The 22,005-nt window shown below is 41.2% G+C and overlaps 1 protein-coding gene across 1 annotated transcript in view; it reads left to right on the top strand.

Moving 5' to 3' along the window:
• Window positions 1–17,166, top strand: part of nherf1b (NHERF family PDZ scaffold protein 1b) — a 60,638-nt gene extending 43,472 nt beyond the window's left edge. Inside the window, exons 2-6 of the mRNA XM_034038796.3 lie at window positions 4,553–4,723; window positions 6,053–6,206; window positions 8,381–8,424; window positions 14,717–14,818; window positions 15,104–17,166. Of these exons, the coding sequence (XP_033894687.3) occupies window positions 4,553–4,723; window positions 6,053–6,206; window positions 8,381–8,424; window positions 14,717–14,818; window positions 15,104–15,313 (681 nt within the window). The 3' untranslated portion in view covers window positions 15,314–17,166. The remainder of the gene's footprint in view (window positions 1–4,552; window positions 4,724–6,052; window positions 6,207–8,380; window positions 8,425–14,716; window positions 14,819–15,103) is intronic.
• Window positions 17,167–22,005: the final 4,839 nt, after the last annotated feature.

The following is a 22,005-nucleotide window of genomic DNA, read 5'->3' as shown; positions in this document are numbered from 1 at the left end:
CTGGCTCCCGACGGTGGCCTGTTCAGGTGTTTTACAATGTATTGGACCTATCAGCCATCAACTCCTGGGTACTTTACGAAGAATGCACAGAGCAGAATTTACCAAGGAGAGAATATATTTTACAGTTAGTACAGGAACTTTGCAAAAAGCATTTGGAACAGAGGGTGACTGCCAAGCATGTACCCACAGCTGAAGCTGGCAACCCCACTGAGAGCCGCAAGAGATGCCAATGCCAGGTTGGCAAGTGCAATAAAAATAAAACTTTGGGCAGCTCTGCCCTGTGCATAAAGGCGGCGTGGAGAAGCAACTTGTGCTGTGTGTTTCTGTAAAATGTTTTTATCTACGTTGATGATAAACCAATTTGCTGTTAGTTAAAAATATATTGCTAGTGTTTGTTTTATAAATATGTATTTTGTAAACCGATTTCTGTTCAGATGTTTGTTTATGTTTTCTTGTTTGATTTGTAAAATAAACGTGTGTGTGTGTTTTTATATCTATCTATCTATATATATATAGCAGAACACTTTCTGTTGTACAAGCAATTTCCTTTCAGTTACATTTACACAGAACATTGTATGTGTCTCACTGTAAAGACAAATGCACTAAACACAGTCAGAATATGGATACATTTGAAAGATTCTTTTTTTTCCCACCTATCTTTATGCCAGTTAGACAAAACTTGCACCTCTGCAGAAGCATCACCAACTTCTCTCACAGATCTAGTCAAAAAACCTTGTATAGTCTGTGATAGCGCACTTAGTGCAACACAATCATTTTCTTGGATGTGTGTGAGGATGCTTTCATCTGGGCTGCTTCATTTTTTATTTAAGAATTCATTAAAGCCGACTAGGATTTGAAGGAATACTAATTAACCATATACTCTAGGGAGTACTCAAGATAAATAAATAAAATAATACTTTAAAAACAAAAAAAAACGTACATTATATATTCAGGGGTGGACAAATCTCTATTATGTGTGGTAGTCCGATGGTAAAGGTAAACTATGGTAGCCCACATTTTTCAGTAGATAAACATTTCTTTTTAACACACCATTAAAAAAAATGTAGACAGGTACAATTGTAAGGTGGTAAAGGTTCAGAAAAGAAACAAACACTCCAGGTTCATAAATAGTATATGTAATTGTTTTTGTTATGTTTCAACACTCAAATATCAGTAATTTAAACTTAACAATCGTGTCAAACTTCTTTTTTCTAATGAAAGCTATATCTTTTCTAAGCCAGAGTTAACTTGCTGTTACTAGTGTTAGCATGATTTTGTCTGAAGGCTATAAACGCCCACATAAGCCAATTGAAAGATATAATTAATGACAAATGACTGAATCATACAGAGCATTGATTATATATAAAAAAAACAAACTATAACGGTCACAGGCAGACTAAAGTATTGACATCCTTAATTTTGAAACTTTTTTTTTTTTTTTACAAATATTTAGTTTAATAAATATTGATTTATTAAACAGTACGTGTTTTTGAAGTTTATTAAGTGGTTCACTCAGCTGCAGTTACAGTTTCAGCTAGGACTAGCCTGTCTTTAATACGCTTGTGGCTGGAGGTGATGTAGCAGTCTGTCGTCTTGCAAATTATGCAAATAGCAGGAAGTACAGGACCTGATTGTGAAGGCATGGCAGATCCTGAGTGAAGATGATGTATTTTTTGATGAGGGTACTGTTTCAGTACGCGCCCCCCTCCCCCAGCAGCACACCCAGACGCGCGTCCTTCAGCACCGGCTTTTGCTTGACTTAAGAATGTTTAATGCACTCTCTTCTATTCTTTTGTCATTTTCATATTTTGTGGACAAGTAATTTTCTAATGACTTGTTCTTGACTATCTAATTGTATTATTATTATTATTATTATTATTATTATTATTATTATTATTATTATTTTTAATTTCTTAGCAGATGCCCTTATCCAGGGCGACCTTACAATTGTTACAAGATATCACATTATTTTTACATACAATTACCCATTTATACAGTTGGGTTTTTACTGGAGCAATCTAGGTAAAGTACCTTGCTCAAGTGTACAGCAGCAGTGTCCCCCATCTGGGATTGAACCCACAACCCTCCGGTCAAGAGTCCGGAGCCCTAACCACTACTCCACACTGCTGTCCCAATTGTATTTCTGACATCTGTAATTTGCTTTGTCTCCTTTTGCAGTGGTGCATAAAAAGTTTTTTCGCATTTCTATGGCATTTGATAGGTTCCATACCGGAAAATATCTTCCTGTATCCACATGGAATTGTTTACATTTTTGCAACTCCTGATTGGTCCATTCGTGTATCGCTGCACGAATCAGCCGGAACATGAAACAAGGTTCCATCTTTGGGCTCAAATTTTAAAAAAATGTATGTGGAGAACTTTTGCTTTTGGCTTCATGGGGGTTCATTACAATTTTTTAAAATAATGACCGAGTAGCCCCACGAGTTTTGCTACGAATTTGAATGATAAATCACCCTCTGCTGACTGCCTAAAATGAACAGTTTTTAACAGAGCAAAGTGGAACAATGCTAGTTCATTGTAAAGGATTTAATCAATTTTAGAATGTCATTTAAAAAGTGATCTTGTTCTAATACTGTACAACAGATTATGTTGTAAAATTAAACTCTATCCATCAACACTGTCTAAAATAAAACATTCAAGAAACCAAGTGAAATGGGCAGTAGTGTGAGCCAGTGCCCGAGTGCAGGGTGCCTGCTCATTAGTTTGTACCTATTATCGTGGGAGGTCTGGCCTACCCTGTACTCTAGGTCAGGTCCTTGTAGCAGGACCTAATTCCATGCCTGCCCAATCCAGCTTTCATCTTGCTGCTACCTCCTGCCAGCGTGTATTATACAGCAACTAGAGCCTCGGCTCTTAACGTCCTCTGAAACTACAAACCCCCTGTCTGGAATTGCAGGTGCTTTAAGTAAAGAAATAAGAAGCCAGCAGCTGCCTTTGACTGTGCAGAGCAGGGGGGAACAAGGGGCAGTGTGAGGAAACTGCTAATGGGCTGTCTGCGTCTGTGAATGCACCCCTGAATTGAAAGGATTGTCCTAGCCTTCCCATAATGCACCAGTGAAGCCCCTCATTGTAGGCAGAGTGAGTGACCCGCTCAATAGAAAGAAAGACACCACTGTGGAACTTTGTACAACAGACACAAATTAGAAAACTCTTGAGGACAGCACACCGCTCGTTACTAGCTGGCTGTGGAAGGCGTGACTCAGTTTGGAAAGTCTTTTACTTTCCTTCTGGGCCAAGCCTACAAGCTGGCACTCCTGCATTTAGAATTCTAATCCTGTTTAAACTTGCTGTATCTGCACATTTATTTTAGTTTAATGGGATTTATATCACCTGAATGTAATTCCTGTATTTGGTATGTGTCATTATGTGCTTCAGGTTTCTGTGGTGATGAAATGCACTACAGTTCTGAGCTGGCCAGTAGTGTGATAGATGACTTCTCCAATGTAACAAACGTTCCAGTTTCCAAAAATGGCTTCAATTGTATTCCTTTATATTGTGTGTGAGGTGAGGCATGAGTGACCTGTACTCTGTGTAACCCATGACACCTTATTATTAATGAAATGTCATCTCCAGGATTGTATTATAATGGTAAAAAATATGATCAAAATCACTATGATCATACATCTGTACATTTATTTACTTGGTTCGTTTTTCAGGGGAAGGTATTTGTTTCATTTTATTTATTATATTTTTATTACAGGTTCATTGTAGGCCTCTCCCTTGAAAGTGAGGTCATGTTTTTGCCTAGGCTGGTTGCTATGGCAATATGTTGTAGACTGCTCCTGTCTTCCTGGAAAGGAGGAGACGCCAGTGAGAGCTGCTGAACGAGATCATTCAGACAGCAGCTCTGACTGGGAGAGCACTTCCTAGTGGCCCTTTCAGAGTACATGTAAATCCAGAAAAGGCAAACCATGGTTTTGCATCAGTTATCCTGCTTCTGTGGTGAGCTGTAGTAGTTCAGGGCTGGGTTAGACCTGGGGAACCACCTGCTGTATTGTGACATCTGTGAATGGAACAGTGATGAAATAGTGCCTGTAGTGAAGAGTACCACAGATCAAACAAAACTAACCACTGTGTATTTATTGTTTTAACAAGCAAAGCAATTTTTAGACAACATCATGTCTTAAAATCCCTGTCCATGATTGTACTATCTGAATGTGATTGATTATTGTACGATGATTGACATTAACACCTCATTGGTCACAGTATGTGCTTGATGGCCTGTGTAGCCTATTCTTCAACATCGATTCCTTAGCCTTTTAGCGGAGCTGCTGTGATCTGTGGTGTTTCTCTGCCCGTGTGCTTCCAGCACTGTACAGGAGGCAGTGTCAGACCCAACTGAGACTGAAGTCTGTGAGCAATAAGGAGGTCACATATATATCTTGTATTGGGTGCCATTCCTTTTTGTTTTGAACTGATTGGCTACACTGTGTAGCATTGTGTAAATGCATTCATACTCGGTTCTATTCCTGCATGACATTAAAGGCACTATACTGTGGTTTGAACTGAGCGGCCCTGTTTGTTTCTGCAGGAGTTCAAGAGTGAGCACCGCCCCCGCCTGTGTAACATCAAGAAGGGCTCCACTGGGTACGGCTTCAACCTCCACAGCGAGAAGGCTAAGCCAGGGCAGTACATCAGAGCTGTGGATCCTGACTCCCCGGCAGAGAGGGCCAGCCTACGGGCCCAGGACAGGATTGTGGAGGTACTTACTGTACAGCTAGGGAGGTCAGACTTTGTTAGTCTTCAAAAGTTCATTTTGCAAATTGGCAATATTATTGTTAAATTTGTTACTTTGTTCTTCCTTTTAAAGAGCAATTTCAATTTTGTATAGTACAACCTCAGTTACGTACCCCTTGGGAATGGAGGTTAAGCCTGAAATTCCCATAACTCTGAAAAATGAGTTTTCAACAGTTTTAATAAATGTGTACACCTGCTATCTACACCCTCAATCTGATGAATAATACAAGGATACAGCACAGTAATGTAATACTCCATATTGTTATGGTTCTAAAGTCTTTGAAAGAGTACTATACATGGAAAGGCTAAATTTGAAGTTACCATTGAAATCACAACTGTAGCAAAAACAGATTTAAACATTCAGGAAAACCTGGGTTAAGCTGTGCTTGTTTTTAAATATAATGCACTAAGTGGCTTAGTCATTTATCCTCCTTTGGCTTGGGGGGGGGGGGGGGGGCATAGGTTGTTATTGTTACTTTTGACACTGCTTCCTCTGCCTGTTTTTGAATTTTGACAATGCGCAATCACAACTCGCTCAAACGTAAGATCATTGCTAGGGGTGCACCAATAAAATTCTTGGCCGATACAGATAGCCGATGGTTACATTTTGTTTTAATAGCCGCTTGCTGTCAAACATTGCGTATTACAAAATGTCAACTACAACAACGTTAGTTAAATTCTTATAAGCACTGCTGAAATGCAGCCCAACTTAAATTGTTCACTTAATCAAAAACAAAAATGTCATGAAAATGTCCGGTTACAAAATTCAGTCAAACTTGAATTTGTTACTAAACAAGACTGCACAGCAATCAATTCCAGCTTCAAAATGCCGCCTAATACACCTGCAACCAATGCAGGCTAAGAAACGGAGCAAGACTAACAAAAATTACAAAAGGTAATTCCCACTTAACATTTAGAGAGCCCACAACTCCTTGGAAGTTAGGGAGATTGTAGACTTGGTTTTAAAAAAACAGCTGAACTGTTTACATTCAAGGATTTGATCAAGTGAGCTACGGAGGAGGAGATGAGGTGATGCCAAGCTGCTAAAGAGAGAGAGACGGAGCAGAAACAGTGTTGTGACTAACCACGCATTAATACTGCATTTGAACAATAATTTGCCTGGTTAATACTATTTTCTTACGAATTATATATATATATATATATATATTAATAATAATAATAATAAAAAAAAAAAAAAAAAAATAATAATAATAATAATAATAATAATAATAATAATATATCTATTATTAGTGTGGCAGTGCTGCTGTCTAACCCGGCTGTGCTCTATATGCAGGTGAATGGCATGTCTGTGGAGGGGAAGCAGCACTCCGAGGTGGTGGCAGCAATCAAGGCAGGCGGACAGGAGACCAGGCTGCTGGTAGTGGACCCGGAGACTGAGGATTTCTTTAAGAGGTGCAGGGTGACTCCCACTGAGGCACACCTCACAGGTACAGACTGCCCACAAGCAACCTCCAACCTCACTAGCCATTCTCTCCAACCCCTCTGCACTGTGAAACTGATCTAGCTAATGATTGAAATCAACAGTATTTAATGGCTGATCCTGCTCTACATCCTCTTCTTCTGTTGATCTTGAAGTCATCTAATTCAGTGAAATTATCTGAAATGTTTTGAACAGTTAAGAACTTTACATAACCATCTAATGAACAATATGAAAAACAGAAACTGAGCCATAGTCTTATACTGTATGGTAGACTCCCTCGCCCACGAAAGGCAACCAAAGCATGGCCTTTTGAGCCACTGGTTGCAATTAGCAGGGAGATAATCAAAGTCTTGATATTGCTGTGCAAACACTCCTGTTGAGAATCAATCCCCAGGAACTGATGCCTTTGTACTTGCTATGTTGCTTGGAGCTGTAGATTAGGGCAGCATTGAGAGAAACTAGTATTGCACATTCGATCCTGACCGTGCCTGGCAATGCTGTCGAAAGCACCGTGACTCACGTGTGTGTGTGTGTGTGTGTGTGTGTGTGTGTGTGTACTCCCCCGAGGAAAGGTATGGGAACTAGGAAACTTGGATCACTGCAGTAACAGGGCTGTGATCTGTTTGAGTTAAAAATTAAACTGACTTGTAATTGTTATCTCGGTTCAAAGTCAACATTCTTGAGGAAAACTGCTTGAAACGGCAGTAACCAGTAGGAACAGCTGTTCCCTTGTCGCCCTACACTGGTTAATCATTTCATGAGTAGCACAGACACCTCGGAGCTGACGCAGAGTTCAGGGCATATCCTTGTTACTCTTATTTATTGACCATCCTGAAGCATATTCCCTCATCTCAACTGACTTTATACACACTGTGAGGTTTTATTCTGTATTTAGAAGTACAGTGTGTATTTTTTAAGCAGTTTTTATAAAACTAGAATTAAAGTTTTACTCAGGTTGTGTTTCTCATTATGTAATTTTAGGTAAATAGTGGAATTTTCAACTTACAAAATGAAATGCTGGAGTGAACATTTTGTAAATATGGCCCTGTCTGTGTGTGTGTGTGTGTGTGTGTGTGTGTGTGTGTGTGTGTGTGTGTGTGTGTGTGTGTGTGTGTGTGTGTGTGTGTTAATTTATCATGCCCATTGTGGCTGTGTTTATCAGAACTTTGTACCCACTATCTTGTCACAAGATGGTATCTGCAGGTCCAGGGGGGTGGGGGGAGGTGTGGAGTGTGGGGTGGGGGGGAAAGGTAGGTCTGCAGTAGAGTCCAAATGACATCGTTTTGTCTACTTTTTCTTTTGAGCTTGCTAGATGAGGCGCCACCTACTCTACGGAATAGTCTAGAACATCTCCGGCCAACAGTTCATTCAACCATTTCCTTAATAAAAGCTGACTGCTACGAGGTATCTTTGAAAACCGTTGAAAATGAATGGGGTGTGCCCAAAGCCAGGATCTAGCAGCTGCCCTTCCACTTCGAACACAGCACTCCCTAGTTATACTGTAGGGTTGTACAATGTTCTACAAAGATTTACAGTACGTTCTTGATGTGAGAAATTAATTTCCCTCTGTCTCCTGGCAACATGCAGTATTTAAACGTCAGGCTTAGCGAGTCTTTTGTTTTCACCACACCTTCAATATGGCACCAATTGCACAGTTACCAAAGGCTTCAAAATAAGCACAATGAACTTCCAACTGTGACTTTATATAACAGCCCTTTCTGTGCTGCTTGGAAAACAAATAAACGCCTTGGATGCTGGGACAGCTGATCAGGGTAGGCTTATAAGCAGCCAGGCAGGGAATCAGGAGTCAGTACAGGCTCACGAATCAGACAGGGCTGCAGAGCCATGGAAGGTAATGTACCTGTAGCTGTGCTGGAAAGGGGGTTCTGATTTGTAGGGGGAGCTGTCTTTTAAACAGTCTTTTATTTTCTTTTTCTGGAAACTATGCAGAGGATATTAACTGTTTGTATCTGTCAGCCCAGGGGATTGTAAAGAGCTGTTTTCACTCTTGCAGGAGATAAAAAGTTGATTTTTCCTTCAAAAGTGGAATGTGCTATTCCAGCCAGGGCTGTGCAAGTCTGCTGTAAACCTGTCCTGCGCTTCTACAGGGAACCTGTGCAAGTGTGGTAGCTGCAGAGAACGTGAATACCATGCACTAACAATGGATTCCTCTGTTTGCAGGTCCTTTACCAGAACCTGTTGTCAATGGAGATGTGGAAGAGAAGGTAAGAACTTGTTTTATTTGAAGACAATAAATATAGCCGCGACAGGGGAACACAATAGTGGGTGTTTAACTTTAGTTGGTCTTGACTACAGGAAAGCATAGGCTCATCAGATTACATACCCTCAGGACCACAGCCATAGTGCATCTCCGGACTCGCTACCATAGAAATACAAGAGGCTTTCCAGTGTACCCTCCCTACACGCCATGCCTGCCATTCTCGCACGTCCGTTCCATTTCTGAGGACGTGTCTGGAGGGGTTCTCAGGGATGCAGTTGTACAGTGCTTGGCAGTTCCATTCCAGTGCATTGTGTGGAGTGTCTTTCTGCAGTTAGTTTCAGCCTATAAAGAATTGGAAAATTGGGGTATAATGTCTGAAGGAAAGTACACGTCTTGTGGGTGCCACCAGAAAAGCAATAACATGGGTGTAACAATCCTGTGAGCATGTGGGGCCAGTCATTTACAGAAAGGGGACCCACTGATTGAAATCTTGTAACCCCTTTGCTGCTAGGGGTTTTTCCACTCCCCGTGCTAGAGGTTTTTCTTGAATTTGGGACTGAATTGTTTAAAAGTCAGAATTCTCACAGGTCTCTAAAGGAACCATATATTGTTTTTTATGATATAATTTACTTGGGCATATCTACTCAACTGATTGAGGTATTGCAGATTAAATGTGGAAAAATTACAATTTCTGTGCCACTTTAAACCCCTAAAAAAGTAATTTCCTATCAAGTAATTAGACAAATTGCATGTGCCTTGCATAGCTAATATATTAACTATGTATGGAGAAAAAAAAAATAGAAGTTAGTATGTTTTGTCATGTCTGTGTCAACATTTGTATTAATAAATAATAAAAAAAAAACATTTAAAACAGAACGTCGTCCGGTCAATGTGTAAACTATACATATTTTTAAATGTAGACAAAACGAAATTCAAAATATAATTTCGAAAGACTAAATCCCCCTACACATGTCCTAAATTTTGTAAGCGATTACTCACTCGCAGCCTTTAGGGCACCAACATATTTTATAATAATATTATTACTGCGGATGGTGGCGCATAGCCTGGGACAGTATACAGCAATCAATAATGATTGATTTAGTTCTGAAAATAACTGTTGAAAATAAAATTTGACTTGTCTCCTGTGGGTCTGCTAAGTGTTGTAGCCATCCAGGATTTGCTCAAATCAAACCACAATTCGAAATATAAAACTCTTCAGTTTGTTTATTTGAATTAGACTGAACAACAGGGTGAAATCCTATAGGCCAATTAAGGCATCAATCTCATCGGATGCTCACAGCTGGCGCTACAGTGAGATTTATTTTAGGACGTACACCATACGCCCCCAAGCACTTTATGAGGAAATTTAGGGTGTACACCCCCAAGCACTGAAGGGGTTAAGGAAGATTTCCAAAGTTTTCTCCAATTTGAAATGACATTTGCAGTTATCAAAATTACTCCCTACGTGTTTTTTTCTTTTTTTGTCTGTTTTATAGTTTATTGTTTTTGCTTGAACCTGTTATGTTCTTCATATTCACAGGTGTCCTTTTTCAATGCCACTGAATATAGACAACTAAGGGTTCACCTTGACCAGCTACATGAATATAGACCAGCTAAGGGTTCACCTTGACCAGCTGCATGAATATAGACTAGCTAAGGGTTCACCTTGACCAGCTGCATGTTCAGCAGTAATGCAATGAATGAAAATTAGAGCAGCCCTGTTGATTTTAGGGAGGTTTTGAAGATTTATACCAGCCTAAGGTATTCCCATAGTTGCCATGTCTCATAATAGACATTGTCATCCTCCATGATTCAGCAGGTCTGAACACTTTTAAATGAAATCAAATACATGTTCACTGTTGCTATCCCACCAATCTCCAGAGCAGGGTGTTCCTGACTGACTGAATCCTTTCACTGCAGCAGAACAGTAAGCCGATTTGGTTTTGAACTTCTTTATCTATGCTAGGTCATCCATGATTCTTACTGGCGTCCGATCAGAAGCATCTGCTCACAGGTCCTTGACAATGTTCCAGCGCTGCTGCTGCTTAAGTCTGAGGAAACAAAGTCAGAGGCAGCTTGGTTACTCACTGAGCTTGCAGTATATCAGTTTTATATACTGCAGCTTCACTACTCCTATTGAGTCTTGGAGATTCTCCTATTTGTGTTAATGAAGACATTTTAAAAAGCATTGTCTTGATTTGAAAATGAAGGTTGAATAGCGGCATAAAGCGCAGATGAAGAAGCAGTGAGAGGCGTTGGTTGTCTTGTATGTTTGAACAGCAGGGAAAGCCAGGGTGAGGAAGGAGGGCTCAGCAGATTAGCAGCTGTCACCTGGGCCATTTTACAGTAACAAACTGTCTGTACAGGGATGTAAACAAGAAATCAGACCACATGTGTGGGGTTTCTGAGGGCAGGCTCTGGATGTTTATAGTTAGTTTAGAATGTGGAGAATTATCTTTATACTTGAAGTTGTCACTACATTGTCAAAGCCGATTTTTGTATATTGTCTTTCTCTCCGTCTTCAATCCACTCCAACAATTTTATTTTCCTGAGCAATTACACTTGCTATATATTAAAAGTGATTGTTCAAGTGTTTGTTGTTGTAATAATGCACGAGACCCCCTGAGAAACAAACAAGATCATAATGCTATATGTGCATTTATTTTCCTGTAGCTCTGAGCTGTATCTGTGCAATTCATTGAGTGAGGGTGCTCTGTTTGGGGTGTGGACTGGAGGCAGGGTTTATGTTTCTAGGTTGGATTTCAATTCAGTTCACTAGCCAATGGTCTCTTAAAGGGGGTTAAATCCATGCAATCTTGACTAATCCTCCAATGCAAACAAGCTCTGTCTCTGTGTCTCCTCTTTCTTTCTTTTTCTTTCGAGCCGTCTGTCACAATGACGTTCTCATGTTGCAGTGTTACTGACCTCCCTGTCGATCATGATGTTGGATTAATATAAGAACCTCAGCGCTGCAGCCTTGAATCTGCAGTTGACCTCACTGACTTTTTTTTTGTCACTTTTCTACAGCAGTGAAGTATGCAGCTTACACTGCTGCTCTTAGCTGATAGGAAACCACAGCCACTCAGATTAGCGACCTGTACAAATTATTTCTGTTTTAACCAGTGTACCTTGCTTCCAAATTTTAAAATTAAACCAATAAAATACATTAATAAAATGGGCAGTTTGTACAGAAAAGTCTAAAGACTGGCACTTGGGTATCTCGTGGTTAGTATGTGATGCTTCCGGCTGCGCTGACTGACGTGTTACACACTTGCAAAGATGAACTACAAAGAAAAGAATGAGGCAAAGTGATACCTAGTTTACAGTATAGTCGATCCTTGCCCATGATGAATCCTTTCCTCTTGTGTTTAGAAGGGATGAAGGCTCCTGAATAATCCTGGGCTCTTTTGTGCGGTTCTTCTAAGGTGTTAAATAAGCAGTAGATTCGGGGCTCTTTGTGCGATTCTTGTAATGTGTTATATAAGCAGTAGATTTGGGGCTCTTTGTTCACGGTGCCCCCTGTCCGTGCGGTTCTTGTAAGATGTTATATAAGCAGTAGTTTCTGGAGCAATGAGTTAGAAATGAACTTGGGGCTGTGAAAGAGGATACTCCAAAGTAAGGCTGTCAGTTAAGCCTCCAAATAGCAATAGATTTAATTGGGCACACAAAATGTAATAGTTAAAAATAAATAAATAAATAAATAAATAAATAAAATGTTGATTGCACTGCCCACAGAACCCCCCACCCCTGACGTGGGAACACTTAAGCAGGAAAAGAGCACGACCACTGCTTGTCTTTGGCAGAGATACTGTAAATATCAAGGCAGGCCATTCGGTGCAGTTTCGTTGATAAACTTAAATGTTATTAACTATGCACGTTACAGAAATGTAATAACAATTTTAATCGTAGCAGCCCTACTCCAAAGCCTGATTAGCAAGAGAAAATGAGCTCATCTGTTGTGGATCGGTTTACTGATTTGAGGTGACCCAGAACCCTTCTGCCATTGTATTAGTCCAGATGTAGAGGTTTCCATTTGACCTTGCATTTTAATTAAGGACATTTTGTTTTATTGTTTTATATTTGTAATTCAAGCACTCAGAAATATGCTTGAATCACCCAATTAATTGTGTTGAGTAAATCTTCTCTTAAGTCCACCCCATGGGGCCAACTTGGCCTTTGCAGAGGATTCTTAGTCGAGCCGTGTCGGATCTGAGGCAACACTTGAGATGAATTGCTTGGAGAACAGAAGTCTACAGGTGTGACAGAAATGGCAAGTCTACCTCATGAGTTCTTAGCTCTGGAACCTTTCTCACATGAACACTTGGCATAATAACCAAGGCTTTAGTCTCTCCCTGGCAGAGCCCTTGCACATGTCCTCTGTTTAATTGATCTTTTTGTCTAAGGTGAGCTGGTTTTGTGTTTTAGAGATCCGCTGCTGTGTGCTCCTGGGGCTCTGCGGTGTACAAAGTGTTAATGTGCTTAAGGCTGTGATGGAGAGATCCTTGTTTCACTAATCCCTAATCCCTCCGTGGTATTCCAGTGTAATCCCCTCTGTGCGCTGCACGCAGAAAGCTTGGTTTTAGCTTGGAGCTTTGATCTCGCAGTGCACCTCCTATTCTGTAGCGAGACCAACCAGGGTTTGACTTGTACTGAGGAGACTATAGAGAAGGGACCATGGAGAGATTGTATTATATTGGAGACTGCAGTGTAGAGAGTGACATGGGAATGAAACTCCTGTTCTGTCCCATCATAGTTTCCTGTCCCATCCCGTGAAATGTTTCAATGTAATCTGTTCCAATCCTGTCACCAGTTTTTTTCCTGTCCCGTACTGTTCCGTACAAAAGTTTTTGTTTTTTTTTCATTCCTGTCCCATCCCGTCCTGTGATATTTAAGAAAGAGGAGACACAGATTTATTTTAACCTCTCGCTGTATTTTTCGGGTTACCCTTTTTTTTCTTGTGTTTTTCATGCTCATCCTGTTCCCAGTTGAATTTTCAAAATTCCATTCACTACTGCCTTGTTACCTATTACAAGAATAACAAGAACCACACAAACCTGCAACCATTTAAAAAAAAAAAAAAAAAGTCTTCAGTTTCACTCCAACTTGAACTCCCAATAAGTTTTGATTTAATGCAATTATTTGAATTAGTTTAGGTGTTTTACTGTAAATGGTAGCTGCAGTCAATGATGGCAAGATGCAGTGGAGTTTAATTGAATGGGTGGGCACTAAATGGGTGTGTCAATTAAAATGAGCCATTGATACAAGGGTTATAGTGTCTGTCTTGGCAAATATTTGGATACCCATTTGATTTGGTTTAATTTTACAACATCTAAAGTTATTGTAGCTTGTCTGACAAACCTAAAGTTTTTGGTACTGCTCTTCCCGCAGCTTTCAATTCTGCTCCCATCCGTTCCTGTGAGATTTAAAACTCTTTATTCCCAGTCCCACCTGTTCCTGCCAGTTTTAATTTCCGTTTCAATCCATTCCGGTAAACATAAAGAAATGTATTCCCGACTATAGAGAAGGGGCAATGGTGAGATTGAGGTTTCTTGATAAGTGTGTGTTAAAACAGGGGAGGAATACAAGATACTGTAGTAACTGCTGCTTAAGATGCTTCTTGGCTGAGCCTATATTTAAAAACCTCTCTCCTGATTTTGAGTTTGAATCTGGAAGGCAGGACGTGGGGGTGTTTTGAATGAGACCTTGAATCTCATAAGGATTGCTAGTGTGTGTGTGTGTGTGTGTGTGTGTGTGTGTGTGTGTGTGTGTTTTTTTGTTTTGTTTTTTTTTGTTACTATATGGGAAAGTGAAATTAAGGGTTGAACACAAACAGTTTATTAGAACATATCTGTCCTTAGTTCTTCTGAAGGTCCATGGTTTCATAAGGATTTGAGGTCATGGAAGTCAGGTGCCAGGCGGTGCAGTATGGACACAGTTGCCTCAGTGTTATCCCTAATGGATTGAAGCTGTTATTACAAAGCTCACACAGGATTAGGACAGACGCTCAGCTCTGCAGACACATAACCCCCACCGTGCCCAGGGCCCAGTCCCTTATGAAACTCCGAGACGCTGTTGGTTCTCTCTGCTTCAGAGTTCCTGTAGGCTGAGTGTGGAGTGGTGACCTCAGAGGTGGGAACTCTGTACCTGGTGAACCCCGGTAAACTGGAACACCACTCACAACCTCAAACTGCCCTACAGCTGAGTGCTTCATTAAGTTGAGCCTTCCTGACACCCACCCACCTTTTTCTCCTCTCTCTCTCTCTCTCTCTCTCTCTCTCTCGCTCTCTCCTCTGCAGGCCAATGGGAAGGTGGCTGAGGAAGCAAACTCCAAAGTCTCTGTAAGCCCCTCTCCTTCAAACGCTTCCTCGAACACCTCTGCTGGCATGCCTACCAATGAGGTAAGAGCTGGATGCGTTTCTCTGAGGGGGCTGTGGTCTTCCCTTCCATTACATGTTCTCAGTCTCCCTTATCACAAAACCACCACAGAGCTGATTGGCAGTGTCTGCTTGTGCTCGAGACTGGTCCCGGGGGTAAAGCACAGGCAGGGGGTTCATGTAGGGGTATACAAGACATTATTATACAAGTATACAACAATATTAAAGTGATACAAATACAAACTTGTAATGTACACACATATAAATAGAATTATTTAAAGATCCTACTCATTGCTGTGTCCCTTCCAGGAAAAGCCAGCGGAGAGTGAGCTCACAGGCCCCGCCCCTGGCCTGCCCCTGCAAGAAGCCAAGGAGAGTGAGCTCACAGGCCCCGCCCCTGGCCTGCCTCTGGGCCTGTCTCTGCAGGAAGCCAAGGAACGCGCTCATCAGAAACGCTCCAGCAAGCGGGCGCCAGCGATGGACTGGAGCAAGAAGAATGAGCTCTTCAGCAACTTGTAAACACCCAGCCGCTTCCCACTGTACTCTGGCTGTCTGTCCTTTTTTTTGTTTTTTTATTTTAAACAAATTATATATTCTTTGACTTCTACTCCAAGGTTTAAAAAAACACCCTGATTTTTACTTTATTTATCTAGTGGAGTAAAACAAAATCTTAGGATTATTAAAAAAAATAAAATAAAAAAATTAATTACAGTATTTCTACAATGCAAAGTGTATGAAATTGTTGGAAGATAATAATAGAACACACAAACAATTAAATGTAGTATTTTTTGAAAGTAGGATTTAAACAAATGAGTTTCTGCTTCATCCCCATATTGGACCAGAATAATAATGCACAGCTACACCTGCTCAGCCAGTAACATGGTCCAGACTGAGGAGTGCCTCTTCAGTGGATTTTCTTGGAGGAGGCCGTTAGTCCTTCAGTTTCACGACCCTATCTTTAACTGTTGTATAGTACTCAAGTCTTTTGTTATTTAGACTCTCTATAAGATTTTTGATGTCCACCAGCGCTGTCATAGTTATCGTTTACAGGACATTTCTTTCCACTAGAACCCCAGTCCCTGGGTGTATCGCAGTGGCCTGCATCATTCCGGAACAGCAGGCTACTCTTCCTGAATGACATCTCTTCCCCCTCCCCCCTCCCCTCCCCTTTCCTAAAATGAGATGTGGCAGCTCAGTCGGGCTATCCTGTGAAATTAATTTCTATCAATACCACTAGAAGGTTTTTATGGTAAACAAAACCAAACCTCCCAATATTTAAGCTCCATGTCTTAACTTGATTTTGCCTTCTGTCAATGGGGGTTAGAATGGCTCTTATCTGACAATCAAATCATTGCAATGCTGTTTTTAATTGACCAAAACAGAGTCTGTGACACCAGTTGTCACATTTGCAAGCTGTTGGATTTTTCTAAGTAATTTTGTAGTGCTGTACATTGAAAAAAAAAAAAAATTATATTTTAAAAGATGTATCTATATTCTTGCTTATCTTGGCTTTCGTATTAGTGATGGAAGTTCAGTTGTCTATAGTAGTAGTAATAATAATAATAAATAATAATAATAATAATAATAATGATAATAATAATAATAATAATGATGAGATCTACAATACTTTGTCTGATTCAATGTCTGTTGAGATGGAGAATCCTGCCATCTGCAGGAGGAAAACAGTATTGCAGTTTACAGGTTCTGACATTTTTAAACCTGACACCTCTCAAAATGGAGGATTAAGGGCTACACCTTTTAGGGTCAAATCTTTCTTTGAATTAATGATGGGGGCTGTTCTTGTTCTCTCAGTGTTTTATATGCAGTTTTCAAAGAAAACAAATTTGTGTTTATTCAATTCTTGCATGGAGGCAAGGCACACCAAAGCAGCACCACCGCTGCTATTCTGCTCTGAAGAAATACCTTGATGAATTGAATAGAAAGGCCTGTGCTGACCTCCTTGAAGGTCCATTTGTGAGCCAGGGTGTGAGTAAGTCTTCCAGCAGCGGGGGTCTGTGCTTCAGTGTGGTTTATCAGTGCACGTTGATGTGTAACCCAGCTGTAAATGGGTGCCTGGTTTAACTGGCATTGCTTTCAAGGTTACAGCCTCCACTCGGGGGACAGGTCTTTACATTTCATAAGCTTTGACCTTTAAAGGGGTGTTTAGAAATAACAAACAGCATGTCGTGCTAAGAGGTGATGCCTGCTGCTGTTGTGTAGGTCTGTGTTTGTGGGCAGACTGTGAAGGTCCCTGTGTACTGCTGTTTCCCTGGTCTGGTGTTTCCACTCGGAAAGGGTTCTGCTGTAATGAGAAACTGGACGTGATTCTGTGAATTTCTGTTTAAAGAATTTAAAATAAACTATTTTCCTCATCTTTTGTGCACTGTTTGGTCAATTTAACAAAAACATCCATCAATACATCACCGATCCATTCCATCCCACAGCAACTACTACTGAGGGTAAATGCATGCACACATACAAAGGTATAATATTCACAGTATGCATATCTAATACACAAGTACTCCATTTTATATAAATCCCTTTGCTTCCTTAGGGTTTTGTTATCAACATTTCTTCTGGCTTTGTATTTCTTATCCAATATGGAAGTCTGACCTCCAATTTCCATGAGTGTTTGGAAACGGCTGAATGTAATTTCTTGAAACGTTACTGGCGATTACCCTTGCTGCTTCTAGTTCCCTCTTTTCAAGAAGATCTGAACAAAATTACTCGCTGGCGATGACAACTATTTTTATAACAACCCCCCAGTTTCTAATCGCAATAACCCTCGTTCCTCTCAGGCCCCCTTCTGTCACATACAACGCTTGGTATTATCTCTTGACCACCTTTAATGCATCACTATAGGTCCCTCAAGAGACAACAATGTTTCACATGGCATACAAATCACACGCACACAGTAACAAACATTAATAAGGCACAACACCTCCACCATTCCTGCAGTTATAACAGCTGCCTTTGCCTTGCAACAACTCGCAAGGTGTGTGGTTAGCATGGTTCTGCCTTCGCATTGCAACGACTCACAAGGTGTGTGGTTGGCATGGCAGCAGCCTTTATCTGAGGGTCTCTCTAACCCAGGTTCCTTGGATTGCCTCTTGTTTACGATGTGGCTGCCCTGCCCACAGCAACCTGCACAGCCACTGGGCAGCTGCTGACTGGAAGGAGCCTGCAGTGCTTCATTGTGTACCTGATCCTGAGTCCCTGCAGAACTAGAGCATTCCACATGCTGCTCTGCACTGGGCTTAGGCTAGAGCTTCCTGATCCCTGTATCCTCTGGGAATTAGCACCCAACTCCCCTCACTAACTCTGCTGGAGTCACTTCTATTTGGTTGTACTGCACTGCCAAGTTACCACAGAACACTTGCATTTATGGAGAGCTCAGCATGTGTCACTTGACAGTGACAACAGTGTCTGTGTTAATCAACATTTGTTTTGAAACAGCTGGAAAAAATGCGCCTGAGGTTATTGGTAGGCTTGCCATGGCTACATTATATTAGCTGGTTAGTGTTCAGTATATCGTCTAGAATTGGAAGCTGGGAGGGACCCTAATTTATTAAATAAGGGTTGTGTCTGATGATCTCCCAGGTAAATTCATTCCAGCTTACGTACCTTTTTCTTCATCTTGTTAAATCCTTACTGTCCGTGTGAGCGGGAAATGAAAAAAAGGACACCAGCTGTGTTGTGGCTGATCTGTGGTGTTGCCTTGTGCTACAGCAGCAGCAGCAGGGAAAGTCAGCTCAGAACTCTGAGGCCTGGCACCACATTATCACCAGCAGCAGCAGGGAAAGGCAGCTTTCAACTCTGAGGCCTGGCACCACATTATCACCAGCAGCAGCAGGGAAAGGCGACTGAACTCTGATGCCTGGCACCACATTACAGTGTCTATAGAAAGTCTACACCCCCTTTCACAATATTCACATTTTGTTGCCTTATAGCCTGGAATTAAATGCATTAAAATATTTTTTTTTTCATTTATCTACACATCAACGCTACCTACCCCACAAATTCCAAGTGAAAAAAAATGTTCTAGAAATTTGTAGAAAATTCATTAAAAATAAAAACTGAAATAGCTTGGTTGGATAAGTGTCCACCCCCCCTTGTAATAGCAATCCTAAATTAGCTCAGGTGTAACAAATCGCCTTAAAAAATCACACACCAAGCGGCCTCCACCTGTGTTAAATTGTAGTTATTCACATGATTTCAGGATAAATTCAGCAGTTCCTGTAGGTTCCCTCTGCTGGGTAGTGCATTTCAAATCAAAGACTCAACCATGAGCACCAAGGCGCTTTTAAAAGAACAATGGGACAAAGTTGTTGAAAGGCACAGGTCGGGATGGGTATAAAAAAATATCAAAGGCCTTGAATATCCCTTGGAGCACGGTCAAGATGATTATTAAGAAGTGGAAGGTGTATGGCACCACCAACACCTTTCCTATATCAGGCCGTCCCTCCAAACTGGATGACCGAGCAAGAAGGAGACTAATCAGAGAGGCTACCAAGAGGCCAATGGCAACTTTGCAAGAGCTACAGGCTTTTATGGCAAAGACTAGTCAAAGTGCGCATGTGACAACAATATCCCAAGCACTCCACAAATCTGGCCTGTATGGTAGGGTGGCAAGAAGGAAGCCATTACTCAAGAAAGCCCACCTTGAATTCTGTTTGAAGTATGCAAAAAAAAACACTCTGGAGATTCTGTAGCCATGTGGCAAAAAGTTTTGAGGTCTGACGAAACTAAAATTGAACTTTTTGGGCTAAATGCAAAGCTTTATGTTTGGCGCAAACCCAACACAGCGCATCACCCAAAGAACACCATCCCTACTGTGAAGCATGGTGGTGGCAGCATCATGTTATGGGGATGTTTCTCATCGGCAGGGACTGGGGCACTTGTCAGGATAGAAGGGAAAATGAATGGAGCAAAGTACAGAGAAGTCCTTGAGGAAAACCTGCTGCCCTCTGCAAGAAAGCTGAAACTGGGATGGAAGTTCACCTTTCAGCATGACAATGACCCAAAGTACACAGCCAAAGCTACACTGGAGTGGCTAAGTAACAAAAAGGTAAATGTCCTTGAGTGGCCCAGTCAGAGCCCCGACCTAAATCCAATTGAAAATTTGTGGCATGACTTGAAGATTGCTGTCCATCAACGCTCCCCAAGGGACTTGACAGAGCTTGAACAGTTTTGTAAAGATGAATGGTCAAATATTGCCAAATCTAGGTGTGCAAAGTTGGTAGAGACCTATCCCAACAGACTCACAGCTGTAATTGCTGCCAAAGGTGCTTCCACCAAGTATTAACTCAGGGGGGTGGAGACTTATCCAATTATCATTGATCATTGAATTTAATCCAGTTGATTCTGGTGCACCATCACCTAAATATTTATTAGAGGATATACACTGCTCCCAGGTTATGGACATATTACTTAAACTTAATCAGCTACTGGCCCAGGTGGCATCTGTGCTACAATGTTCAGGTGCACTGCTCAAACCATTGCTCCACATCTTTCTTTGCTGTTCAATCTGTCCGTAAGTCACAATGGAAACACTCATGGGTCACTCCAGTCTACAAAGGAGGCTATTCCAGATTGGTTTCTAATTATAGGCCAGTCTCCATTTTACCTGTTGTCTCTAAGGTTCTGGATAGGATTGTACAGTTTTGTGAAAATTACCTTTCCTTTAACCAGATTTTAACGAAAGGCTTTCGAACTAATTCAGGAACAGGAGACTCTTGACATTGCTTGGTCCATGTGACAGAAAGACAATGATTCTTGGTGGTAATCTCCCTCCCGACCTGTGAGGGCGCTAAGTAACGAGAACAGAGTACCCTGGACTGCTTGGCCTGACACTTCATTCCTAGGGTTAAAAGGAAGTCGGTCATTTAGAAAAGGGGAGGAGCCTCAGTACATGAACTCATCGACCCGGAAGGGAAATGATGTGGCAGGAGTGGCTGCAATCGTTTACCAAGGGATCATGAGTGACAATATAAGTAGTGGACGAAGTGACGTAATCTGTCCCTTTGTTTTGGTTTGAGAAAAAGAACCCGGAAGGACCTGTGTTTTGTGTATCCGTATCATGAGTGTTTGTTTGTTTTGTCTAATTGTGTCTTGTTTTTATTAGACGGCTAACATATTCCGGAGCTGTTGCAAAGGGCCAGCACAAACCTGGAACAGCCCTGCACATGTATCACTGTGGCAATGTGCCCCGCCCCTGTGTGCATATTATGTGTTGTATGTTGCGTGCGTGTGTTAATGTTGGTGTATAGATTGGTACACGGGATATAAACGGGTCTGTGTTTCACGTGTGATTTAAAAAGTGTAGATTTGTATTTAGGCACCGGATTGCACTATCACTTCACGTGCATTTAAAGTATGTAATAATATGTAAGCACAGGGTTGCACAGAATTAATTCACGTGCTGGGATTCAAGTGAATAATTAATTAGTAATTGAATCCCAGCACAACAGTATATATAGACACATTTTCATTCAGTCAGGGTTGGGTGTTCGGTGAGTGGAGAACGGGATTGGAGACGGAGGTAATTGTGAATGATAAAAGTGAAGAGTTAGAGTATCTGCTCACCGTGTTTGTTTGTCTGTCTAGTCCGTTTTGTTCGTCTATTTATTTTGGCCTCAAGTGCCGTGCCCTGTGTTTTGTCTGTTCAAACCTTTTATTTTCTGTTCTGTTTATTAAATGCTGAGCGAAAGCATTCGCTCAGCTTCACCAAACCACACCTCTCTGTCTGTTTTATTTCCTGCATCTGGTCTGACGCCACCCACTCCGGCCGTCTTTGTGACAATCACAATTAACTGTATTTGCACCACAAGCACTAATTGACGCACTAACAGACTTGTGTATGTGTTTTGTGTGTGTGTATAATAAAAATTGAACTATTATTTTAGGAGAAACCCGGGGATTACAATATAAGTAATACACATGCTGTATTACTTAGCATTTATTGTTTACTGTTTGTTTTGCCGTCAGCCACTGGAAATACAAAACTCGTTAAACAACTTTGCACCTGGATTATAATTTTCTGTCTGTTCATTGGTCACCTGCACCTGCACACTGTTAACCACTTTGCCACACGTGGTGTCAGAGTAGGATTATGGATCATGCATCACTTGCAGCGCTGCTGGAGGTGCTGGACAACAGACAGGAGACTGCGGAAATACAGAGAGAGGAGAGATACACGGCGTTGGTTGAGA

Source organism: Acipenser ruthenus, chromosome 17 (genome assembly GCF_902713425.1).
Source record: "Acipenser ruthenus chromosome 17, fAciRut3.2 maternal haplotype, whole genome shotgun sequence".
NCBI lineage: Eukaryota > Metazoa > Chordata > Actinopteri > Acipenseriformes > Acipenseridae > Acipenser > Acipenser ruthenus.
Note: the sequence above shows the minus strand (reverse complement) of the source record. Positions and strands in the feature narration are given on the sequence as shown.